This window comes from Mesoplodon densirostris, chromosome 1 (assembly GCF_025265405.1).
Source record: "Mesoplodon densirostris isolate mMesDen1 chromosome 1, mMesDen1 primary haplotype, whole genome shotgun sequence".
Taxonomy (NCBI): domain Eukaryota; kingdom Metazoa; phylum Chordata; class Mammalia; order Artiodactyla; family Ziphiidae; genus Mesoplodon; species Mesoplodon densirostris.
In genome coordinates, this window is record NC_082661.1 from 12,376,103 (window position 1) to 12,396,821 (window position 20,719).

At 51.1% G+C, this 20,719-nt stretch overlaps 1 protein-coding gene across 2 annotated transcripts in view; it reads left to right on the top strand.

Moving 5' to 3' along the window:
- The window catches only part of RGS10 (regulator of G protein signaling 10), a 37,966-nt gene extending 24,514 nt beyond the window's left edge, over positions 1 to 13,452 (top strand). For both annotated transcript variants that reach the window (XM_060098416.1, XM_060098425.1), the window contains exon 6: positions 13,102 to 13,452. In XM_060098416.1, the coding sequence (XP_059954399.1) occupies positions 13,102 to 13,248 (147 nt within the window). In that variant the 3' untranslated portion in view covers positions 13,249 to 13,452. The remainder of the gene's footprint in view (positions 1 to 13,101) is intronic.
- The last annotated feature ends 7,267 nt before the right edge of the window (positions 13,453 to 20,719 follow it).

Sequence of the window (20,719 nt, forward strand, 5' to 3'; positions counted from 1 at the left end):
ACCACTGGCCCACGGCATCAGATGGCATTTTTCTGATCACCTGGAGTATGCACAGAGCCCAGAGCCATGTCCCAGCATGCAGAAGGCCTCATTTGCTCAGCGTCAGATAGAAAACAAATAGGTAGAAAATACAAATATTAGCTTGAGAACGTTTTCCAGTTGGTACAGTGGCAAGTGCAAATTCCACACGGATTCTAAGTCAAATTTGAGTGTTGAAGGGACTCCAGTCAGCACGGGAGACTTGCTGAGGGCTTCCTGGAGGCAGTGATGTTGAGCCAATGGGAGGGATGCCATGGACATGGATTTGTGGAGGGAAAGGGATGCATGGTTAAAGGCAGTTCTTGTGTCTGTAGCCACACAGGGGTATCTGCCCCACCCGGACCTCAGAATCTTTTACAAACTTCCTAGGGTACTCTGAAATGCAGCCAGGACTGAGAACCTGCACTGAAGCCCCTGTGTTCTAGGTATTCTCAATAAGAACAATACCTACTGGGGCTTCCCTGGTGGCGCAGTGGTTGAGCGCCCGCCTGCCGATGCAGGGGACACGGGTTCGTGCCCCGGTCCGGGAGGATCCCACATGCCGCGGAGCGGCTGGGCCCGTGAGCCATGGCCCCTGAGCCTGTGCATCCGGAGCCTGTGCTCCACAAGGGGAGAGGCCGCGACGGTGAGAGGCCCGCGTACTGCAAAAAAAAAAAAAAGAAAAGAACAATATCTACCCTTCAGGGGTGCCCTTCTGTGCCCCCTTGGCATATATTATCTCATTTAATCTCCAGTGAGTAGTAGTATTCCCATTTTGATGATGAGAAAAGCAAGGTTCCGGGAGACTAAGTGGTTTGTTAGCACAAAGTCCCATAGGTGCAGGGCGTGCTGGAGGCCGATGCACCTGCCTTCAAAGACTGTACTCTGCACACACTCACAGCCTGTGCAGCTGTCCCGGCCTCGTGGGCAGCCCCTCATGGCTCCTCAAAGCCGCATGAGACCGGTTGGGGCAGAGGGATTGCCACGCGAATACAATCCTTTTCTGGGATCGCAGAAGGCGAGGCAGCCGCACGGACTGAGGTGGGCCTGCTGGCTCTCCATGCGGTGGGACAGCTCTCCTGCCCCGCCAGCTCTCCTCGTGTTAGGCCTGCGACACGTCTCAAAATGGAGCTAGGCCTCTGTGACCAGGGCACCCCCGCTGGATTCAGACTGTGGGAGGTTTAGCTGGTGCAGAAAGGAGGAAATAAAAGGGACCAAGGACAATTTTTTTAAGTGACAAAATATTTTTAAAATAACTTTTTTTTTTTTGCGGTACGCGGGCCTCTCACTGTTGTGGCCTCTCCCGTTGCGGAGCACAGGCTCCGGACGCGCAGGCTCAGCAGCCATGGCTCACGGGCCCAGCCGCTCCGCGGCATGTGGGAGCCTCCCGGACCGGGGCATGAACCCGTGTCCCCTGCATCGGCAGGCGGACTCTCAACCACTGCGCCACCAGGGAAGCCCTAAAAATAACTTTTATTAAGAAAAGCTTTTATTGACCTAACTAGAAAAATCATACATGCTCAACAAAAGAAACTTGGGAAGCCAAAATATAAAGTTAAAAACAATTCATAATTTTATGCCTGGAGATAGCATTTAATGTCTAGACTTTCCATCATTTTTTTCCTATAAATATGCATGTGCACACACATCTAACAAATGTGGCACAATGCAGTTCAAACTACTTACTATAAAGAAAATACTTTTATACCCTGTTGTTAAAAGTCATTTATTTATTTGGGGCTTCCCTGGTGGCGCAGTGGTTGAGAGTCCGCCTGCCGATGCAGGGGACACAGGTTCGTGCCCCGGTCCGGGAAGATCCCACATGCCGCGGAGCAGCTGGGCCCGTGAGCCATGGCCCCTGAGCCTGCGCGTCCGGAGCCTGTGCTCCTCAACGGGAGAGGCCACAACGGTGAGAGGCCCGCGTAACGCAAAAAAAAAAAAAAAGTCATTTATTTGAGCGGGGGACAGTGGCACTAACTATCTTCCTCGGGCATAATTGGGTGGAGAGAACATATTTGGAATCTGAGCTGAGTCCACAGTGAGTCCCTGCGAAGGCCTCTGGGTTCTGTTTCACTTCAGAAACCTCTGCCTGTTGGGGCCCTTGCTGGCAACTGTCAAAATGTATGCTCAGCAGAGTCTATGGGTCTCTGCTCTCCAGAGGCCCTCACAAGAGCCCTGCTTTCCTAAGTGAAGGAGAGTGAAGCTGAGGAGAGCATGTCTGGAACCACAAGATTTCACGTAACTTAAAAACCTCCTCAGCGGCTTTGGCTTCGTCGAGCACCGCTTGGCTTTATCGCCGAGCTGTCTGGGCAGGCTGCTTTCAGCACCAGCTCACCAGGAAACTCCAGAGGCCTCAGCCCCTTCCCACGGCAGGCAGTGCCCTGAGCCCCGGAGGCTGCAGAGAGGGCAGCGTGGACTTTGGGGCACAGCTGGAGCCTGGAAGGATGGGAAGATCTTCCCTGAGCATCAGATGAGATGACCTGACACCCACGAATCTCATTTAAAGGAGAGCTTCTCGGGTCTTCATTCAGGTCCTGTTGATTCTTGGTTTACACACAGTTCTAACAGGTTCTGGTTTTTCAGTTCACAGCCCACTTGAAGTGCTGGTAGAGGCTGTGGAGTGAGGGGAAGCAAGAAGTGATGGCTGACAACCAGGGAGGAAGCAGAAAAGTGATACTAAACACAAAACCACAGCGCATTGATTGGGAACCACTGAGCGTGGGGAATCTCACAGCCCCCACACACCACACTGGGGGCATCCCTGTGCTACAGGATGGTGATGCACTTAGTGATCCTAATGACCCCAGATTATAAAGCAAAACTTAAATTGTGGTCAGCGTGTTCACTGAAGAATGTGTTAGGCGTTTTAATAAGAATTTCATCATAAATGATATATTTTTTTAAAAATTATTTATTTATTTGTTTATTTATTTATTTGGCTGCGCCGGGTCTTAGTTGAGGCACGTGGGATCTGCATTGCAGCATGCGGGACCTTTAATTGCAGCCTGAGGGATCTAGTTCCCTGACCAGGGATCGAACCCGGGCCCCCTGCATTGGGAGCGTGGAGTCTCAAAGCTGGACCATCAGGGAAGTCCCCATAAATGATATCTTAAGAAAAGTTGGGGGGCGTAAAACTTTGTTACCTGGAAAATTCATAGTTAGAGAGACTGTTCTCTGATTTAATCCTGCTCTGCCAACGTGGCCCAGTTGTGTGCCCGGCACGTGTAGGTAAAGCCAGGAGAGGTGAGGGTAGTACTGGGGGCGTCTCCCTGGAACTTTAGCCTACAGTCAAAGGCTGCTGTTGGACAATTTTAAGTTGTGGGAAGCAGGAAGGAGGAGGTGATCTTACAGAGAGCTGATTTCTTCAGTGAATCGCACTTCACTGCAGTGACTTTTTAATCTTAAAAACTCCCCTGGGAGGTCTAGTTCAGTTCTGGTTGGTTTGCTGGTGCGTGAACTTGTTTTTTCTTTCATTCCTTTATGCTATAAATATTGATGCAGGGCCTCCTATGTACCAGGGACTGTGCTAGGAACTGGGTGCGCAGTGAGGAAATCAGCACCTGTCCACCCAAGAGGACAGACAGAGATAAATGCTAAGAAGGAGATACAACAGATGACGGGTTAAGAGTGACCGAGAGGGACCTATTTTGGGTCTAGTGGTCAGGGAGGACTCCTTGAAGAGATGCCTGAGATCTGAGTGGCAAGGGGGAGCTGGGTGAGAAGACTTGGGGGCAGGACCTTCCAGGGAAGCCAATGGCAGTTGCAAAGGCCCTGGGGCAGGAATCCACTGTGTCTGTGCCTGCAGTGGAGTGAGGGAGGGAGATGAAGAAGCTAAGCTGGGAGGGACTGGCCGGGGTTAGATCCTGAGGCCATGGAAACCAGTTTAATTTCAACGGTGACTATTTATAGAATGTGCCGGCTGGGCTCATAAGGTTTGGTTCTCTTGCAAGCCAGGCACTTTGGCTCTGATCCCCAGCTCCGGCTGTGCCCGTCCCTCATCAGCCAGTCAAGAGAATGCAGATGACTCGGTGCAGAGCCATCTCTGTTACTAGAAACTCAGCTGCGAACCCGCAGTCTCCTGACCATGGCTCACTGTTTGTACCCTGATGACCTAACCCCCTGCCCCCTCCCTTACCCCTCCCTGCCCATCACTTCCTGGACGCCGAGCTCAGATTTACTGTCATTGTCACTGTATGTTAAGTTAGGCTGGAGGGGGAGGTGGGAGCTCATGTTCCAGGACTGCCTCCATCTGACCCCTGGTGGGTCCTGTTTCCTGGTGTGGCTTCTGTGGCCTCATCGGTAATGTGGGGGCTTTCGGCAAACACGGCTACCTCTCCAAGCAGCAAAGCAGTCCACAAGCCTTCAACGCCCCATTTAGTTAATTAATTAATTAATTACCTTATTTATTTTTGGCTGCGTTGGGTCTTCGTTGCTGTGCACAGGCTTTCTCTAGTTGCGGTGAGCGGGGGCTACTCTTCGTTGTGGTACGTGGGCTTCTCATTGCGGTGGCTTCTCTTGTTGGGGAGCACGGGTTTCAGTAGTTGTGGCTCGCAGGCTCTAGAGCGCAGGCTCAGTAGTTGTGGCGCACGGGGTTAGTTGCTCCGTGGCATGTGGGAACTTCCTGGACCAGGGCTCGAACACATGTCCCCTGCACTGGCAGGCGGATTCTTAACCACTGCGCCACCAGGGAAGTCCCAATGCCCCATTTTAAAGAGTTGCTCCCTGATGGCCACAACGTTGTTTCCATAGAGCCGACTTTTCTTTGACTTTAGAATTTAGCAGCTTTGAAACTTTGGCTAAGATGCCATCCCTCCCTGAGCCTCAGTTTCCTCATTTGTGAAATGCAGGTTATGATAAGGCAGTTTTGAGGATGAAATGCACTCATGTCTGTGAAACACTGACTTGGTGCAGCACCTGGCGTGCAGCCAGCCCTCCACAGGTGCTAACTGTGCATGTCCTTTAAATTGTCTTAATGCAGTAGTTCTTAACTGGGGGTGATTTTGCCCCTCGTGGGACATGGGGCAGTGTCTGCAGACATTCTCGGTTGTCATGATCGGAGTGGGGGGGGGCGCTCCTGGCACCTAATGGGCAGAGGCCAGGTTGCTGTCAAAACACCCTGCAATGCACAGGACAGCCCTGAGCCCCCACCCCAAGACCCCCTACACACACACATATCTGGTCCAGAACGTCAGTGGTGCCCAGGTGGAGAAACCCTGGCTTAACATAACTTTCAGAAATGTAGCAGAATCCATGTGCCTTACCCTCGCTAGGTCCCCACCTTTCAAAAAAGCACCAAATAATGTCTGTCAGTTTTCTACACTTCAGTGAATTCTGGGAAAACATTAAGGCGGAACCTCTTCACAGTTTACACCGTGCTTTTGTGTGTGCATCTTATCTGACTATCAAGTAGTCTTGGGGAAGGTGGAACCTGGCACCTCACTTTACGGGAGAAAGTTTCCTTGAGGGGAAGGTGACCTGAATGGCCTGAGGTCCCAGAGCTGGAAGAGGGGAAACGGGGCGAGAACCCAGCGCTTCTGGTTCAGCCGGACTCTTCCTGCCACACTGAGGCCCATGTTCCACGGGAAGCAGTGGTGTTTTTTCTTACTGTTCTTCTGGTCTGTGCCACCATCTTCCTTTCCTGGGCGCTGGTACAGCGGCATGGTCTTTGGCGATTAAAGACCAACCAACACTCTTAGCTTCTTCTCCTTTCCCACCTTCGCCTCCCTTGCTCAGTTGTGCTCTCCTGTACCTCCAGCCCTGGCTGATTCTAGAATATTCCCATCAGTCACTAAGTAAGGCACTGAGAGTCACCCACGACATGAAGGGATCAAATTAGTCACAGCAACCTAACATGTACAAGAAATGACAATGCCGGTCTGTTCTGGCCCTGTCAGCTTGGTGGCCTGGACACATGTGTCCTGCTCAGCTACATGGCTAGAACTCCAGGGAGGAAGGCCAACACAGGAACCCGCTAAGCCAGCACTAGCCACGAGCACATCCTGTTACTGCCTTGCTCAGAATTCTGGACAAGTTAATTTTTAAAATTATTTTTAATTGTTAAATTACTACATGCATTGTTAAGATGAAGAGAAGAAAATTCACATAATCCAGGAGGAGATGAAATGAAAAGCTAAAATCCCCCAGTTCCTGCCTCTTCCCTCTCACTTTCTGCCTTATGTTGTGTATCCTTCCAGACCCTTCCCCGAAGGTCTGAAAACGGAACACTTTCAAATCTGCTCAGTGACTTGAGGTTGTGCCATATGAAAGATTTAAAACAGAATTCTGCTCCTGCAAGTTTCTGGGCGCCAATTCACACACCTTTCTTGCTCTGAAGCCTCTGGTTTGAATTCCACAGCGTAGAATGATGGGTTCCCTGGAATAGCAGGGAGATTGGAGAAGAGGGAAGGGTCAAGGTCATTGCTCGCTCGGACCATGAAAGAGAAGCCTGCAGGTTTGAGGGGGGCAGGGGTACTCATTCTTCTTCCATAAATCTTAGGGACCCCAGTGCCTACACTTACTGCAGATTTTGCGTGTTGCCAGGATGCCCTCACCCAGGCTTCAGGGTTGGTGCTAAGTCTGGTCTGGGGAGGGCAGAGTGGAGGTGGTTTTCTCCACTGAAAAGGAAGTCCTCAACCTCTGATGTTTAAAAAAAATCAAAAGACTTCAGTGAGATGTCAGCACTCCCAGCCACATCCTTGACAGCGAAAGGAACCATGCCCCAGGCCCCTTTTTAGCAGTGTCGTTTCTTTGAATTTCCCCAGAACCCAAGAAATGAGAAGCGCTTCCTTTGTAGACCTCAGTAAGAAGGGTTGGGCCAGCTGGTGAGGACCCAGGGGTGGGGGGGAGGGGCTGCCACGCCTACCGGGGTTGTCTAGGAGCCCACTCCCTCCCCGAGCCCCCCGCTTCTCCAAGTCTGCCTGCAGTGGGAACTGGAGCTGGACTTACTGGGCACCTCGGTCTTGGTGCCAGCTGCCTTTTGCTCTCAACGGTCAAGCCCAGTCCAGAGAATGACATGTTCCATCGGGCAAAGCCAGAAAGAGCGGTCCGTGGGTTTTCATTCAAGTGGAAGGAGCCTTGGATCCTGGCCTTTGCCATGGCCCTCAGGCTTCTGAGGGTGGGGAGGGAAGGACAGCATTGGAAATACTTTTTTTTTTTTTTTTACAACTTTAAAATGGAGTTTAGGGGAAGAAGAGGGAGTGGGGGACGGGTGCCAGAGAGCATTGAACTTTCTCCCTGATGGCCAAAGGCGAAAATAAAACGCCTTCACCCCACGTAGAAAGCATGTCATTTCAGCTTTGGATCTGAGTCTTAAGGACTCCAGGAACATGTGGACAAATCACCCCCCCGCCACCCCCCCGGCAGTGACACAGCACCTAACCCGTGGGTGTGCGAGGGGATTGCTCGCCGGGCGGGTCCCTGTCTCTGTCCGTGTTCGGGCTCTTTCTGGATTTCTGCTCTCACCCTGGCACGGCGTCCACCTCGGTGGGGGGCCTGTCCAGGAAGCAGGAGCACTGTCCAGGTGACAGAACCTTCTGTGTGGCCTTCCCTGGTGCTTTGGGACAAGGGCTGACCTGAGCTTTATCTTCTTGCTTGCTCTCTGCCAGCTGCCCTCAGGTCTTCTCCCCTATCCCCTGGGGGGAGCGCACCCCATCCCCCCATCCCCAGAAGGGGAGGTGATCTTCCATCAGGGGTGGGGACGTCCCCATCTGTGCCTGGCCCCAGCAGCCTCTGCGGCGCCCCGCTGATCCTTGCCTGAGGGCTGGAGGTGGAGGCTGGTTTTCTTCACTCTTTGTGTCTGTCCGTGTGGTGTGAAAGCATGTCTGAGGTCTATGTGTGCAGTTGCATTCTAGAACTGCAATTCATGGACAGTTATGTGTTCTTTCAGTCCTTTTCATGTAGGAACTAAACCAGGTTCTTGAAGCAAATATGAAATCCCATTAATAAAATGTTCTGTTGCAGTAAAGGATTCATGTTTTTTCCTCCTGGTACCCAATTGAAATAACATGGTGGAGGGCTTTGAAGAGGAGGTCGGATGCATGTTAATTTAGGGCTTTAATGGCCTTGTCCCCTAAGACGGGTTAAAAGATTTATTAGGCTTGAAATGCACTTGATCGAGACAGGGATGAAACCTTCACGGAGGGGCCCTCAAGGCTGGTTAAGTTTCTCATTGTCTATATGGATGAATATGCGTCTGTGAGGGAGTCCTTTTCTGGATCAGCAGACTCGGAATAGTCTCAAATTGAAGCACCATGTGGATATTTTCCTTTGCAGAAAGGGGAACGCTAATCAGTCACACGGTCTGGGATCTGGGGAGGGCGGGGCGTCTTGTATAACGACTTTGAGTTGGGGAGACCTGGCAGGAAGACCCCCTTCTCTGTTTTCACTTCGAGTCCCACCGCCAGCAGCCTGAGGGTTGGCTCCCAAGGTCACGACATTAAGCAATTTACAGTCCTGGCGTCCAGCCCCCAGATGTGGGGCTGCTGAAACCTGAAACCTGCTGGGCCCCAGCTGTGATGGCAAAAAAAAAAAAAAAAGGTAGGGAATGCAACTTAGCTGCCAACTTGAGTTTTCTGCTCCGAAGGCTGCCTGTCTCCCCGAAGGGGTGTTGCTCGGCTGCCTGCAGGCCCGCCCCCTGCCCACCTGGGTCTCCACCTTCTTCTTTCGCTTCCCTGCACACAACTAGAGGCGCATGGTCAGGGGATGATCACAGTCCAGCCCCGGTGAGGCCAGTCCTCCCCATCAGAGTCCTGGTTTTGTGGAACCTTCTGGAACCCCTAGGGCCATCTCATTTTCTGTGCTCAAGCAGGAGTGAGGTGAAATCAGTAATGTGACTGTGTTCATTTCCAAGGGCTGTCGTAATAGATTATTGTAAACTGAGTGGCTTAAAACAACAGACATTTTTTTCTCTCACAGCTCAGGAGGCCAGAAGCCTGAAACTGAGGTGTCGGCAGGGCTGTGCTCCTTCTAAAGGCTGGAGGGAAGACTCTTTCCTGGCCTCTTCCAGCTGCTCGTGGCCCCTGGCAGTCCTTGGTGTTCCTTGGCTTGTGGCTGCATCACTCCAGTCTCTGTCTCTGCCTCTTCCTTCACGTGGCCTTCCTCTCTCCGTGTGTCTCTCTGTGTGTTCTCTCCTTTTCTTATGACAACTCTCCTTGGATTTAGGCCCACCCTAAGTCCAGGATGATGTCATCTTGAGATCCTCCGCTAACCCTATTCCCAAAGAAAGTCACATTCTGAAGTTCCAGGTGGACCTACATTTGGGGGGGCGCACCATTCAGCCTACTATACTGACCTTTGGGGATGTTTATTTCCCACTTAGGCACACAAGCACTCGTTAAAGGACATATTGGGGATCATTATCTTTAGTTTACGTGCATTTTAAAAATTCTGTGTTCAGCCGCTTAACACTCACGTACACTTTTCCATGTTAAACTCCTATGCAATCTTCATTTTTAACGACGGCCTCTTGCTCTGCCGTATGAGTGGCAGGATAGCCTGGAGGTTAGGAGTGTGGGCTCGAGAGCCGGATGGCCAGAGTTTGCATCCTGCATCCTTTTTACATTCTCTTTTACTCACTGTTATGGGCTGAATTGTGTCTCCCCTCAAATTCATGTGTCAGACTCCTAAGCCCCAGTACCTCAGGATGTGACTGTGTTGGGAGATGGGGGTCTCTAAAGAGGTGACTAACGTTAAATGAGGTCCTTGGGGTGGGCCCTACTCCAGCCTGACCAGTGTCTTTATAAGGAGTGGAGATTAGGACACAGACACACACAGAGCAGAGGCCGGGTGACCCTGGGGAAGATGGCCACGTACAAGCCAGGAGAAACCAGCGCTGCCATCACCTTGGTCTTGGACTTCCAGCCTCCAGGACTCTGAGGAAAGAAAGTTTTGATTTGCAAGCCACCCAGTCCTTAGTACTTGTCATGGCAGCTGAGCTGACAATATACCAGCCACTGGGGCAAAACACCAAATCTCCAAGTCCTCCGTCCTTCCCCTGTGTGACTGGGGTCCTCAGGTTCGGTGAGGATTAGAGAGGGTGCTCCATGCATTGCCTGGCGTGTGGTTTGAAGGTGCTCTTAGTGGCGCTGGTACCACCCTGAATTGTTTTGCCAGCCCTCTGTCATTGCTCGGTGGGTGGCGTCTATTCATCCACTGGGTGAATGTTCGTTGGACCTCCGTCATGGCCATTTGCCCCGTGATAAAGAAGGCTGTGGTCAGCAGCTGGGTACCTGGTCTTTGGCCACTTTCTTTCTTTTCTTTTCTTTTTTAAATTTATCAATCACTTTGTTTTTTAAACTTTTATTTATTTTTATTTTTGGCTGTGTTGGGTCTTCTTTGCAGCGTGGGCTTTCTCTAGTTGCGGCGATCAGGGGCTACTCTTTGTTGCGGTGCATGGGTTTCTCATTGCGGTGGTTTCTCTTGTTGTGGAGCATGGGCTCTAGGCGCGCGGGCTTCAGTCGCTGTGGCAACGCGATCTCAGTAGTTGTGGCTCGCAGGCTCAGTAGTTGTGGCGCACGGGCTTAGTTGCTCCGCGGCATGTGGGATCTTCCCGGACCAGGGCTCGGACCCGTGTCCCTTGCATTGGCAGGCGGATTCTTAAGCACTGCACCACCAGGGAAGTCCTGGCCACTTTCTTGAAAGAGATTTTGAGGACATTCTCTATCCTCTAAGCCATCTTCACTGGGCGCCAACCACGAGGGGCCCTGGGATGGGAGCTGCCTATTGCCACGAGCTCCTAGGCCAGTGCCCAGGAGACCCTTTGCCGGTGGCAGTGAAGACCCCGTGCAGAGATACCAGGCAGCTCACAGCCCCAGAAAATGAGACTCTTGGAATCAGCATCCCTTTTCTTCTTCAAATCTGTCCCAGTCTGATGGCTGCAGCCGCCACCCCCTGACTCGGCGGCACCAGGAGCTGCACCTGGAAGCAGGTGAGGGCTCGTGGAGAGGGCAGCCCCAGCCTGAAGGCCTTCATGGTCATCTCACGCCAGCCCATGGCAGGGAGCAGCCCGTCTGCTCTTGTTAAATAGCTCGCAGCCCCCTCCCCTCACGCCTGCTGACGCCAGGAGTGCCAAAGGGGCAGCCGAGCCTGCGGTGTCCTGGCATCTCCTGGAGGCCCAGTGAGTCCTGCCAGCCGCTCGGCTGAAGCCACCTCCCCCCTCCCTCCCCCACTGCCTCCGGCCTGGCCCAGGTGCCTCCAGCCCCAGCCTTTTTGCTTCTCTTCTTTGAAGAGCCACAGCAGGCAAACAGGATGTTCCACTCCCACACGTGGAGACTCAGACGAGACACTTGGGTCGAACCGCATCCTGCTGGCGGAGCTGGGTCCCACCCGCTGCGGACCTGGTCGGGATGGGGTGCGGGGCTGGGGGCCAGGAGGGGCACTCACGAGGCTGGTTTCATTAGTCACTTTTCGAGCATCGTTCCAAACTGTGAACTTGCTGGGCATCTCAGAGTTCCCTCTGGGGGCTCTTGTGCCTGGAAGGGCCGAATAATGCAGGTGGTGAGGGATGACGACACCTGCACGAAATGATAATGGCATTCCTCATCCCCCGCCTCAACGCTGGCTATGATTCTTGTATTTTCCGGGAGGTTTTTTGTTGTTGTTGTTGTTTTTAATGAATAATTTCTCCAAACCTTAGCAAATCAGTCTAGGATTACAAGATGGCCACAAAATAGATGGCTGCCATGGAGAGGCACAAGGTGGGAGCTTACAGAGGCGTGGTCTTTCTGAGCAGTGAGATGAGACTGGAAGGACACCCAGGGAAGGGCATGCAGTAGCTTAAGAGTTTAAAGAAAACCCAAACTCTGCTGAAAGCAAAATGATTTAAGCGGTTCTCCTATGGTGGAAGCCGTCTTGGGAAAATGAAGCCGTCAAGGCTGAGGTCCAGCTCTCCCAGCCCTCAGGTAGATGTTCTGAGTCCCTGGACACCATCAGACATTTCATTTACAAAGCAGTTTGTGTGCCTGTTGAGAGAGGACAGATTTAAAAGACGTTTTACCGCCCACCTGAGAACCCTGCCTGGCAGTGAGGAACATTCTAGACGCCTCTGGAACTTTCCACTTGTTGAGCCCATTGGTAGTGCAATAAGTGAAGGCACCAGGGTGCGCAGGGCGGATTTTCGGTCTGCAGAATGCCCTGAAAGTTCGGTTGAAAGGTCTGAGAGGGATGGAGAGAGATGTCTTGAAAGAGACTGTATCCCTCGACCACCAGAAAGCGCTTCCCTTTTGCTTCTCCTCTTCCCACCCCTTTGCAGGGCAAAGGAGGAGGGTGGTGGCAAAAGATGGGGTGGGAGGAGAGGGGATGCTGGGAAGAGGGACCGTGGCTGAGAAGAGAGGGGGCAACTCTCTGAGGACTTGGGGTGAGGCAGGCGGCAGCCCTCTAAGCTGTCAGGGTTTCTCCCCTTGCATCTGATGAGCATACCTTGGAATAATTTCTTTCCCAGAGATGCACTCCTGGAACTGTGTGAGTAAGCAGGTGTTTGCATTCCGCAGCTGACCACTATTTTCTTTAATTAAGGCCTGTTCCCAAAGCCTCTGCTCGCCAGGACTACTGTTTCACTTCCCTGACCTGCATTGAATAAGCCCCATTTTGTTTCTGGGCATAATAATAGGTGTGTTTGAGATCTTGGATGCCAGACTTCCGAGGGTCTTAGCAATGTTGACGTTGTCTGATATGACAGTGACAGTGGCCTTTACACTGTCGTCTCTACAGAAATGGTTTCTCTTCTGCTATCTCAAGTTCCTGGAGCAATACATCCCTGTATTATCTACCCAAATAACGTGGAAATTCTTAAAGGACCTCTTGATACAAGGGTATAACTCAGTGCTGTGCGAACCTATACTTCCGTGGAAGAGGCAGATAGGTTTGCTTCGTGTGACTCTCTAAGCTCTTATATTCCATTGAGATAATTTCATAATGACCCAAAACATCCAGGAAATCCAGCTTGTCTAGCACACGAATTACTTAACTTTCTTTGTGTGTTTGGCATGTATTTTCCTCAGCACATGATAGGTGTTTAATAAATATTTGATTGGATGATTCATAGCCTGATTAGCCTCACCCTTCAGATTTTCTTCCTTTTCCCCTTAGATCTTCAACCTTATGAAGTATGACAGCTACAGCCGCTTCTTAAAGTCTGACCTGTTCTTAAAACACAAGCAAACTGAGGAAGAGGACGAAGATCCACCCGATGCCCAGACTGCAGCTAAAAGAGCTTCGAGAATTTATAATACATGAGCCCTCAAGACACTGGCAGGACTGGCAGCTTTCAGAAGTGAAGGAACTCACTCTCAGGACCATGCAGGGTTTATAACCTCTTTGTTATCTGCAAGGACTGAAATGTGCAAAACCCTTCCATGGAATATGTGTATTTTATTACCTGCTTGACCAGTAAGTTTTGCATGATGGCTAATCTTACATAAAAAGACAAATAGCTTTGAAGTTTTAGTTCTCACACACACACAAAGGGAAAATAGTCCTTAAAACACTGGACAGTCTGAGTATTTTACAGCTTGATTAAACTTCATGGGGGGCCACCAGGTGAACTTACAGCCACCTCTTACCTCTGAAGTCTTTGTCCTGCCTCTGTGGGTGGGTCACATGCGTCCACTGGGTGAATCAGCTCAAGAATGAATTGATCTGACAAACTCAGGTCACTGGGGGTTTGTCTGTCAGGTGCCTCTCGGGTTAAATACTTCTAGGGAGTAAGTGCAGTGCTGGGAAAAGAAAATTCATCACAGCCTCTAAAGATCTGGGGAGCTGCGTGTGGCTATCATCAGAGGGCTCTTATTTCTCGCACGTGGGTTTGTCCTGGTTTGGCCCATAATCCGTGACATTTCATGCAACAAAGATAAATAGTTCATTTTGACAGAAACACGATCTCAACCAGGAAGAAAGACAAATGGGAGACTGTTCAGGGTCCCCATGGTGATGCAAGGTGGTGCTGAATGGGATGGTGGCACCGGCCCGTGCTGATGATGGAGTTGGGGGGATGTTCCCTTCTCTTGCAGCCCATTTGGTGAAACCCTTTCTTCTTGATGCCTACCCCTTGCTAGACTTGTTAACTCTGGGCTTGAGACTTCAACCAGAGGAAGGAAATGCTGTCTTTGGAAGTCCCCTCTTGGGTGAAGAGGCTGTGAGTGAAATCCTGCTGGGCCCAGGTACCCCCCGCAGAGCCCGAGGTCAGGCACAGTCCCCTTCTGCTCATTGTTCCTGCATCTGCTGCTGCCAGACCTTCTCCAGCACGTTTGCCAAACCTTAAGCTCCTGTTTGTACAAACAAAGCAACCAGACTCTTACTTGAGAGCCTTCCAAGTCAGACGTTCCCATTTGCAAAATTCCCTGCTGGTGAGCATGACTGTATGATTTATCAATCAAACCGGGACACTTGAGAGAGAAGGGGAGTGAGCTTAATCATCATGCCGGGATAATAGGCCTCAGCTGGTTCTGTTCTCGGTGAAACCAGTTTGCACAGTCACCCTGCTGACCACCCTCTCCTAGGGCGACCACTTGGGCAGGTCCCTGGATTCTCATTGTCTATTCGCTGTGGTCGAATGCCCCCTGCCCTTCCATCTTGGACCTGGGGAAGGGATGGTCTTAGGAAGCCATTCACTGCTGCCAACCAAACCACCCAACTGAGCATTCATCAGAAACAGCAAATGCTTGATCCCCCCGACAGGGGTCTTTCTGCCTCCGCCAGGTCATCCCCGACATGCCTTCTCTCTGCCTGGGATGAGATAGTAATCCTGAGAATGACACCCAAGGGCCCTGTCATCTGGGAAATTCAGTCCATCTTCAAGCAGAGCAGATTGATGCACTTGAAAGAGTAAAGAATAAAAACAACGTGGGTTCTCTAGCTCAACTTGCAGTTTACCTGCCAGAAAAGTGCAGGGATGCAGACCCACACCCCCACTGCACTGTCGCAGATGCAGGATAATTTCAAGGTGCCAGGGAACTGAGCGAGCTGCTTGGTGCTCTCTTTTGAGAGCCTGTGCTGGGCGGGCCCCAGAGACTGCAGGTGGGCTGGGAACCCTCTTTCTGGCTTTTACCCTTTTACCCCTGGGTTCAGAGGCCCTTTGAGGTGGTGAGCTCTTCATAAGCACATAAAGGAAACAGCCAGAGTTAGCTGGAGGACTGTCTGCCAGAAGAAAGCCTCTGGCTTAGGAGCTGCCTGAAAAGCTGAATGCGGGTGGGAGGGTGAGCTGCTTATGTTCAGCCACGGCTTACTTCTCACAGCACTTCCCCCAGCTTGCTCTGGCCAGGCTGCCTGCATCCCTGCCAATCGCGGACCTGAGGCAGGTACAGAATTCAGCTTCCTAAAGCCATTGCAGAAGTGAGACAGAAGTGTAGGGAATCTGTGTGGCCAGACCGATGCTTCTACCCAGCTTTTCACTTTCACCCTTTGTCTGTCCATCCGTCCGTTTATTGATTAATATTTAAATTGTGTCTGCAGTGTGCTAGGGATTGTGTTAGGTGCCAAGGTTCAATGGGAGTAGTATAGCAGCCATGACGATTCATGCTCCAGTTCACAGGTGTTCTAAAACGTAGGTTTTATTATTATTCAGGTACGGTGAGCCCAGCAGATCAGGAGACGACTATCATTGAAAGGATAGTTTCTAAGAGAAAGGAGCAGGTCACACCATGCAGGGCCACATGGGGAATCACCCGGGTCGGTCAGAAGGTGGAGAGAGTGAGGGAAACGTAGACAAAAGCCTTTATTGTGGTTTCCTTGGAAAAGGCAGGGCAAAGGGTAGGTTTGGCTAGTTTGTATCATTTCTGTGGGCTCTGGGGCTTAGGGACTGTCCCTAACTGGTACCTGGGCCTGAGTCATTAGGGCAGGTGGCCCAGAGTGTGAGAGCCCCATAAAGAAGGGACCTGGGGATGTGAGCTCTGCATCTGTCAGTTGTTTTCTGTCTCTAAGAATCAGCTAGCATTGAGAGGGGAAGTCCCTGAGTGCCAGCCAGGACCCAGAGGTCAAAGCATCAGAGTAAAACACGCTTATGACAACAGTCTGCAGGGTCTCAAACTCTCAACCCACAGGCCATAGATGTTGTGTTTGATGGGGCTTGTGTCTGAAAGCTTTCAGTGCAATTGCCTTGGGCAGAGCGCAAATGTAATCTCCAGTTGGCTACAGGCCCCATCATTCCCTATTGCCTTCTAACAGGCCATTCACATTTTACATTTTCTGCTGGCTCTACGGTTTGTGCCCCGATCTCCATCTCCTGTATGCAGAGCACGGCCTTGGTGGCATTTTCCTCTGTGACTTTTCAGTCATTAATGATACCTCCAGATCCACCCTGCTGACCCGCCCAGCTTTCTCAGAGTCAGTTGCGGTTCACACTCCTGCACCATCTTGGCTTCTCAATCACAGAACTCCCCTCCAAGGCAGGGCGGGGGTCACCTCACACTTGAAGAACACCTTTCCAAAGGCTTCTTTCCCATTGCTTCATACACAAAACCTTAAAAGGTGGGAGAACATCTATTTTTCCCATTTTAGAGATGGGAAAACCAAAACAAAGGACATGACTCACACGTGCTTGTGAGTGGTGGAGTCTGAGGCTGGAACCAAACCTTCCATCTCCCGACCCCAGCTCCCTTTTTGGTTCATCCTCTGCCTGGACAGGGCCCCAGGGAGACCCGGGGCTGGGGTGAATACTGGCATTTTGGTAAAGATGCTCCTTTACTCGTACAACAGATGCTTAATGAGCACCTACTACATCCCAGGCCGAATACTAGCTATAGGAATGTAGGGGGATTAAAGAGTGAAGCATGGAGAATTCCCTGGCAGTCCCGTGGCTAGGACTCTGCACTTCCACTGTAGCAGGCATGGGTTCGATCCCTGGTCAGGGAACTAAGATCCCACAGGCTGTGACGTGCAGCCATAAAACAGACAAAAGTCATACTATACACAGTTCAAGAAAAAATGAAGAATGGAGCATCAACCCTGCCAGCAGCTGGTTGGGAGATGAGATGGGGTTTTTAACCAAAAACTCCTCTGTAAGAAGGAAAGTGACCAGCCCCTGGGATAGAGACTGAGGGGACAGGACTGGCTGGTTGTGTTCTTCTCTTAAGTTTACACGCTCAGTCGTTTTGCTTTTTCCCTAAATATCAGGGGGTTAATTAAGCTTCATGTTGACACTGGCGGTGAAGTGATTTCATTCGAAAAACATGAGAATGAGTACTCTGTGTTCTTATGGGGATAAGCTTTTTAAATTCCAGTCTCAGGTTAACTCCAGAGAATGAAGAATTAGATAACTACATTTCCCATTACGATTTTGCTCATATGTCCTTTCATGTGTTAGAGTCGGGAGCTGATGAACTGGTACCCAACTCCCAGGTCCCCGCTCTGAATTTGTGAGCACACTGTTTATACACTTGGCAAGTGCAAGCAAGCGCAGTCATGACTCGCATTCTGTCATTATTTACTTTCATTCTGGCTGCGGATGTTCTAGAACTTGCATTTATTTAAGTGCTAAATGGTCTTGTTGTACCATTAGCTTCCAGGGTTTTAAAACTGTGTTTCTTCTCATACACTGACTGCAGTGAGCACTGTGAAAGGGCTGATGCCTGGGCGGGGAGGGGTGATACCTCACACACAAATGGGGGCAGAGGTAGAAACTCTGTCGAAATGGTCCCCAAATGGTTCTCCTTGGATTCCCACAGGCACTGCAAACTTTGCAAGTTCAAAGTTGCTGAAGCAGAAACCTGGGCGTCCCTCCTTGGGGCCTCTGAGCGAGGGTCTTGCAGGGTACACTGGCTGGGTGCTTGCACGGGCATTCACAGTGTTGCATCCACCTGGAGAAAGGGGGGACCTTTTCCCAACTCCCAGAAAGCCACTGGGTCGAGAGACCTGGAAGTGGCCCGAGGGTCTCCCCTTTCCTGACTTCTAGTCTGATCCATCAGCAAGTCCTCTAAATTCTGCTCCAAAATCTGTCTTGAATGCATCCATCCTTCCCACCTCCACGGCCCTGGGTCCTGACCGAGCTGCCTCTCGTGTGTTGCCCGACGGAGCCTCCGCACAGGTCAGTCCTCCTCACTGCACACCCCCTCCCCATCTTCAGCCAGCATCCACCTTTTAAAAGCAAAACCCCGACCAGGTTGCTCACCTGGATAAACCCTTTCTGGGCTTTTCTTTGTACTCAGAATGAAAGCTCAGATCATGACCACGGCCTCAGGACTGCAAAGCCAGGAGAGCTGAGCCCCGCCCCGGCTCACTTTCTGTCCCTCTACAGCTCACTTCAGATGTGAGCAGGGCACAGACGCTGCCTCCTGCAGCCTCTGCAGGAAGGCTGCCTCCTCCTGACCTTGGCTCCTTCCTGTCTCAGGCCAAATGTCAGCTCCTGGGAGAGGTCTTTCCCGAGGACCCCACTAAGCATCCCCCTGCCCGCTTCCCAGCGCTTTCAGAGCCCTGGCACGTGGCTATTTCTCTGTTACCAGCTCATGACCTCTCTCCCCAAAGACAGGGACGGGATGTGTTTCACTGAGTTCCCAGAGGTGAGTCTACTGCCTGGCCCCGAGCAGCCACGTGGTAGGCCCTCCATAAATGCTCCTTGAGTGAGCAAAGGAATGTCAAGTGGGTCAGGATCTCAAAGTTTGGTTGGTCTCGTTCACAGCCTGGCACGCCAGTGTTGCCCTTTGGTAATGGTCAACCCTTGTGATTGCAGAATTGGGAGGCCCGCCACTTCCTGAGCACCTCCCCCATCCCAGGCATTGGGCAAGGCGCACTGCAGACGGTGTCAAATTTGGGCAGTGGGTGTGGCTTCCACTCTGTCAAAGGGGGCTGACTTTGGAGGCATTGAACCTGCACCAGGTCACCATGGCTCATGGTTGGTGCTGCCAGGATTGGAACCCAGGTCTTTTAGACCCCTCCGCACAGCCCCTCCCAGCCCACCATCTTTCTCTATACCAGGCTGGGCCAGATTTCAGCTCAGACAAATCTTTGGCCATTCCAGCTAAAATATGGGACTCTCTTTCTGCTGGCTCAGGGACAAGGCCACCACCCGGCTGGTCTTGACCCATTCTTCTTTTTCCCTCGCAGGATATGCAGAGAGTGCTTTGCCTCAGCAGGGGAGGTGGAGTCAAATGCTCCTTTAAAAAGTCTGGTTTGGTATTTGCAACCAGTTTTTTTCCCCAGTTAGTGATATATCATGACCATATTTCCATGCCAGTAAACATAATTATACACCATCCAAAAAAAAAAAGAAGTCCAGTTTCAAGATTATCTAGGGAAGATAAATGTTTCCCTTGTGCTAATTCCAGCACAGTTTATATGCTATTTTGCAACGTGGGCAAACTGTTTCCTTCTTATTTAAGCCTTTAAACTCTGTTTTTTAAACTGTTATGGCATACAGATCGCCTAAGAGTAACAGATGTCTGCTTGATGGAGATGTTCCCAGGAAAAGAATTTGCTGCTTCTTGGTCTTCAGAGGAAGGATGCCTTTGCAAGTATGTGGCTTTTGGTCCACATGTCACCCTTCTTACCCTCGTAAGAAGAATGGGGGAAGAAATATAGTGCCACTGGCTGCCTTGTAAATATCTGTATTTACAGATCCTGGTGATTACAGAGGTGAGACCCTGGTTTCCCAGGAGGGCTGTTCTTCCCCTCCTGGAGGCAGTATTTCTCTGAATTTTCTTAGGTGGTTAAGGTCATGGCCCATCTGGAGACATGAAAATGTGGGTCCACTTCTACTAAATTTGCAGGTTTCCCCAGAATCTTAGCAGTGGAAGAATCTCTCTCAATTATTTTTATTATTATTATTACTTTTTTACTATTGACTAGCATGAGAATTTTGATTAAGATCATGTCATGGAGTTTGACTGCCTAAATTCTAACCCAGCTCCAACGTTTATTAGCTGTGTGATCTTGGGCAAGTCACATATCTTTCCAAGCCTAAATTTCCTCACCTGTTAGATGGGGATAGCATTGACTCAATGAGATTTAATGAGATAATACATATAATGTACACAGCACTGTTCCTGGCCCATGGGGGGGGGGGGTCAATAAATATTGATGATCCAGAGTCATGTAGTCTGTTCAAGGTCACACAGGAAAGATGTAGCAGATTCCTAATCTGGGCTAATTTCTGACTCCTTGGCTGGGGCTCTTCCTCTATGTCATTTGAGTGAACACAGGAAGAGCCCCAGGGTGAGGGAGCTGGATCTGAATACTGCTCAAATGATTGATGTAGAAAGTGAGTGGGTCTCAGAGCAGGAGAGGGTCAGCACCAGAGGACATGGAAGGCAGCTGGTGGGGTGGGGAGGGGAGACCAGGATGGGCCTGGGTTTGGGTATCAAGGCCGGGAGGGGGCTCCGTTGCCAACCTGGAGCCAGGTTCCTAGTTCAGCCAAGTGGCCAAGTTAAAGGGCAGGAAGTCTGAGAGAGGGTCTCTGACAGAAGGGGTTGGCTTCTGACCAGGGAAAAACAGTGAAAACAGGGAACTGGTGCTCTCTTCTGGAGCCCTTTTGCGTCTGAAGGAAAGGGAAGGGAATCCACTAGATGTCCTCTGGGGAGCTGCTCGTATCCTAGGCGACTTTCCCTCAGCCTGCGAGAATGGTTTCCCCGGGTACGAGCTGCCCTCGTGCTTCCCAGGATGTCACCGACTCTGCTTCTGCGAGAGGAGGGAACCCGGTACAGGGACAGCTTTCCTGAAGTTCCCGGCTCGGGCTCACGGGGGAGCTGCTGAGCCATGGAGAGAGGGCGCAGCTGGGCTC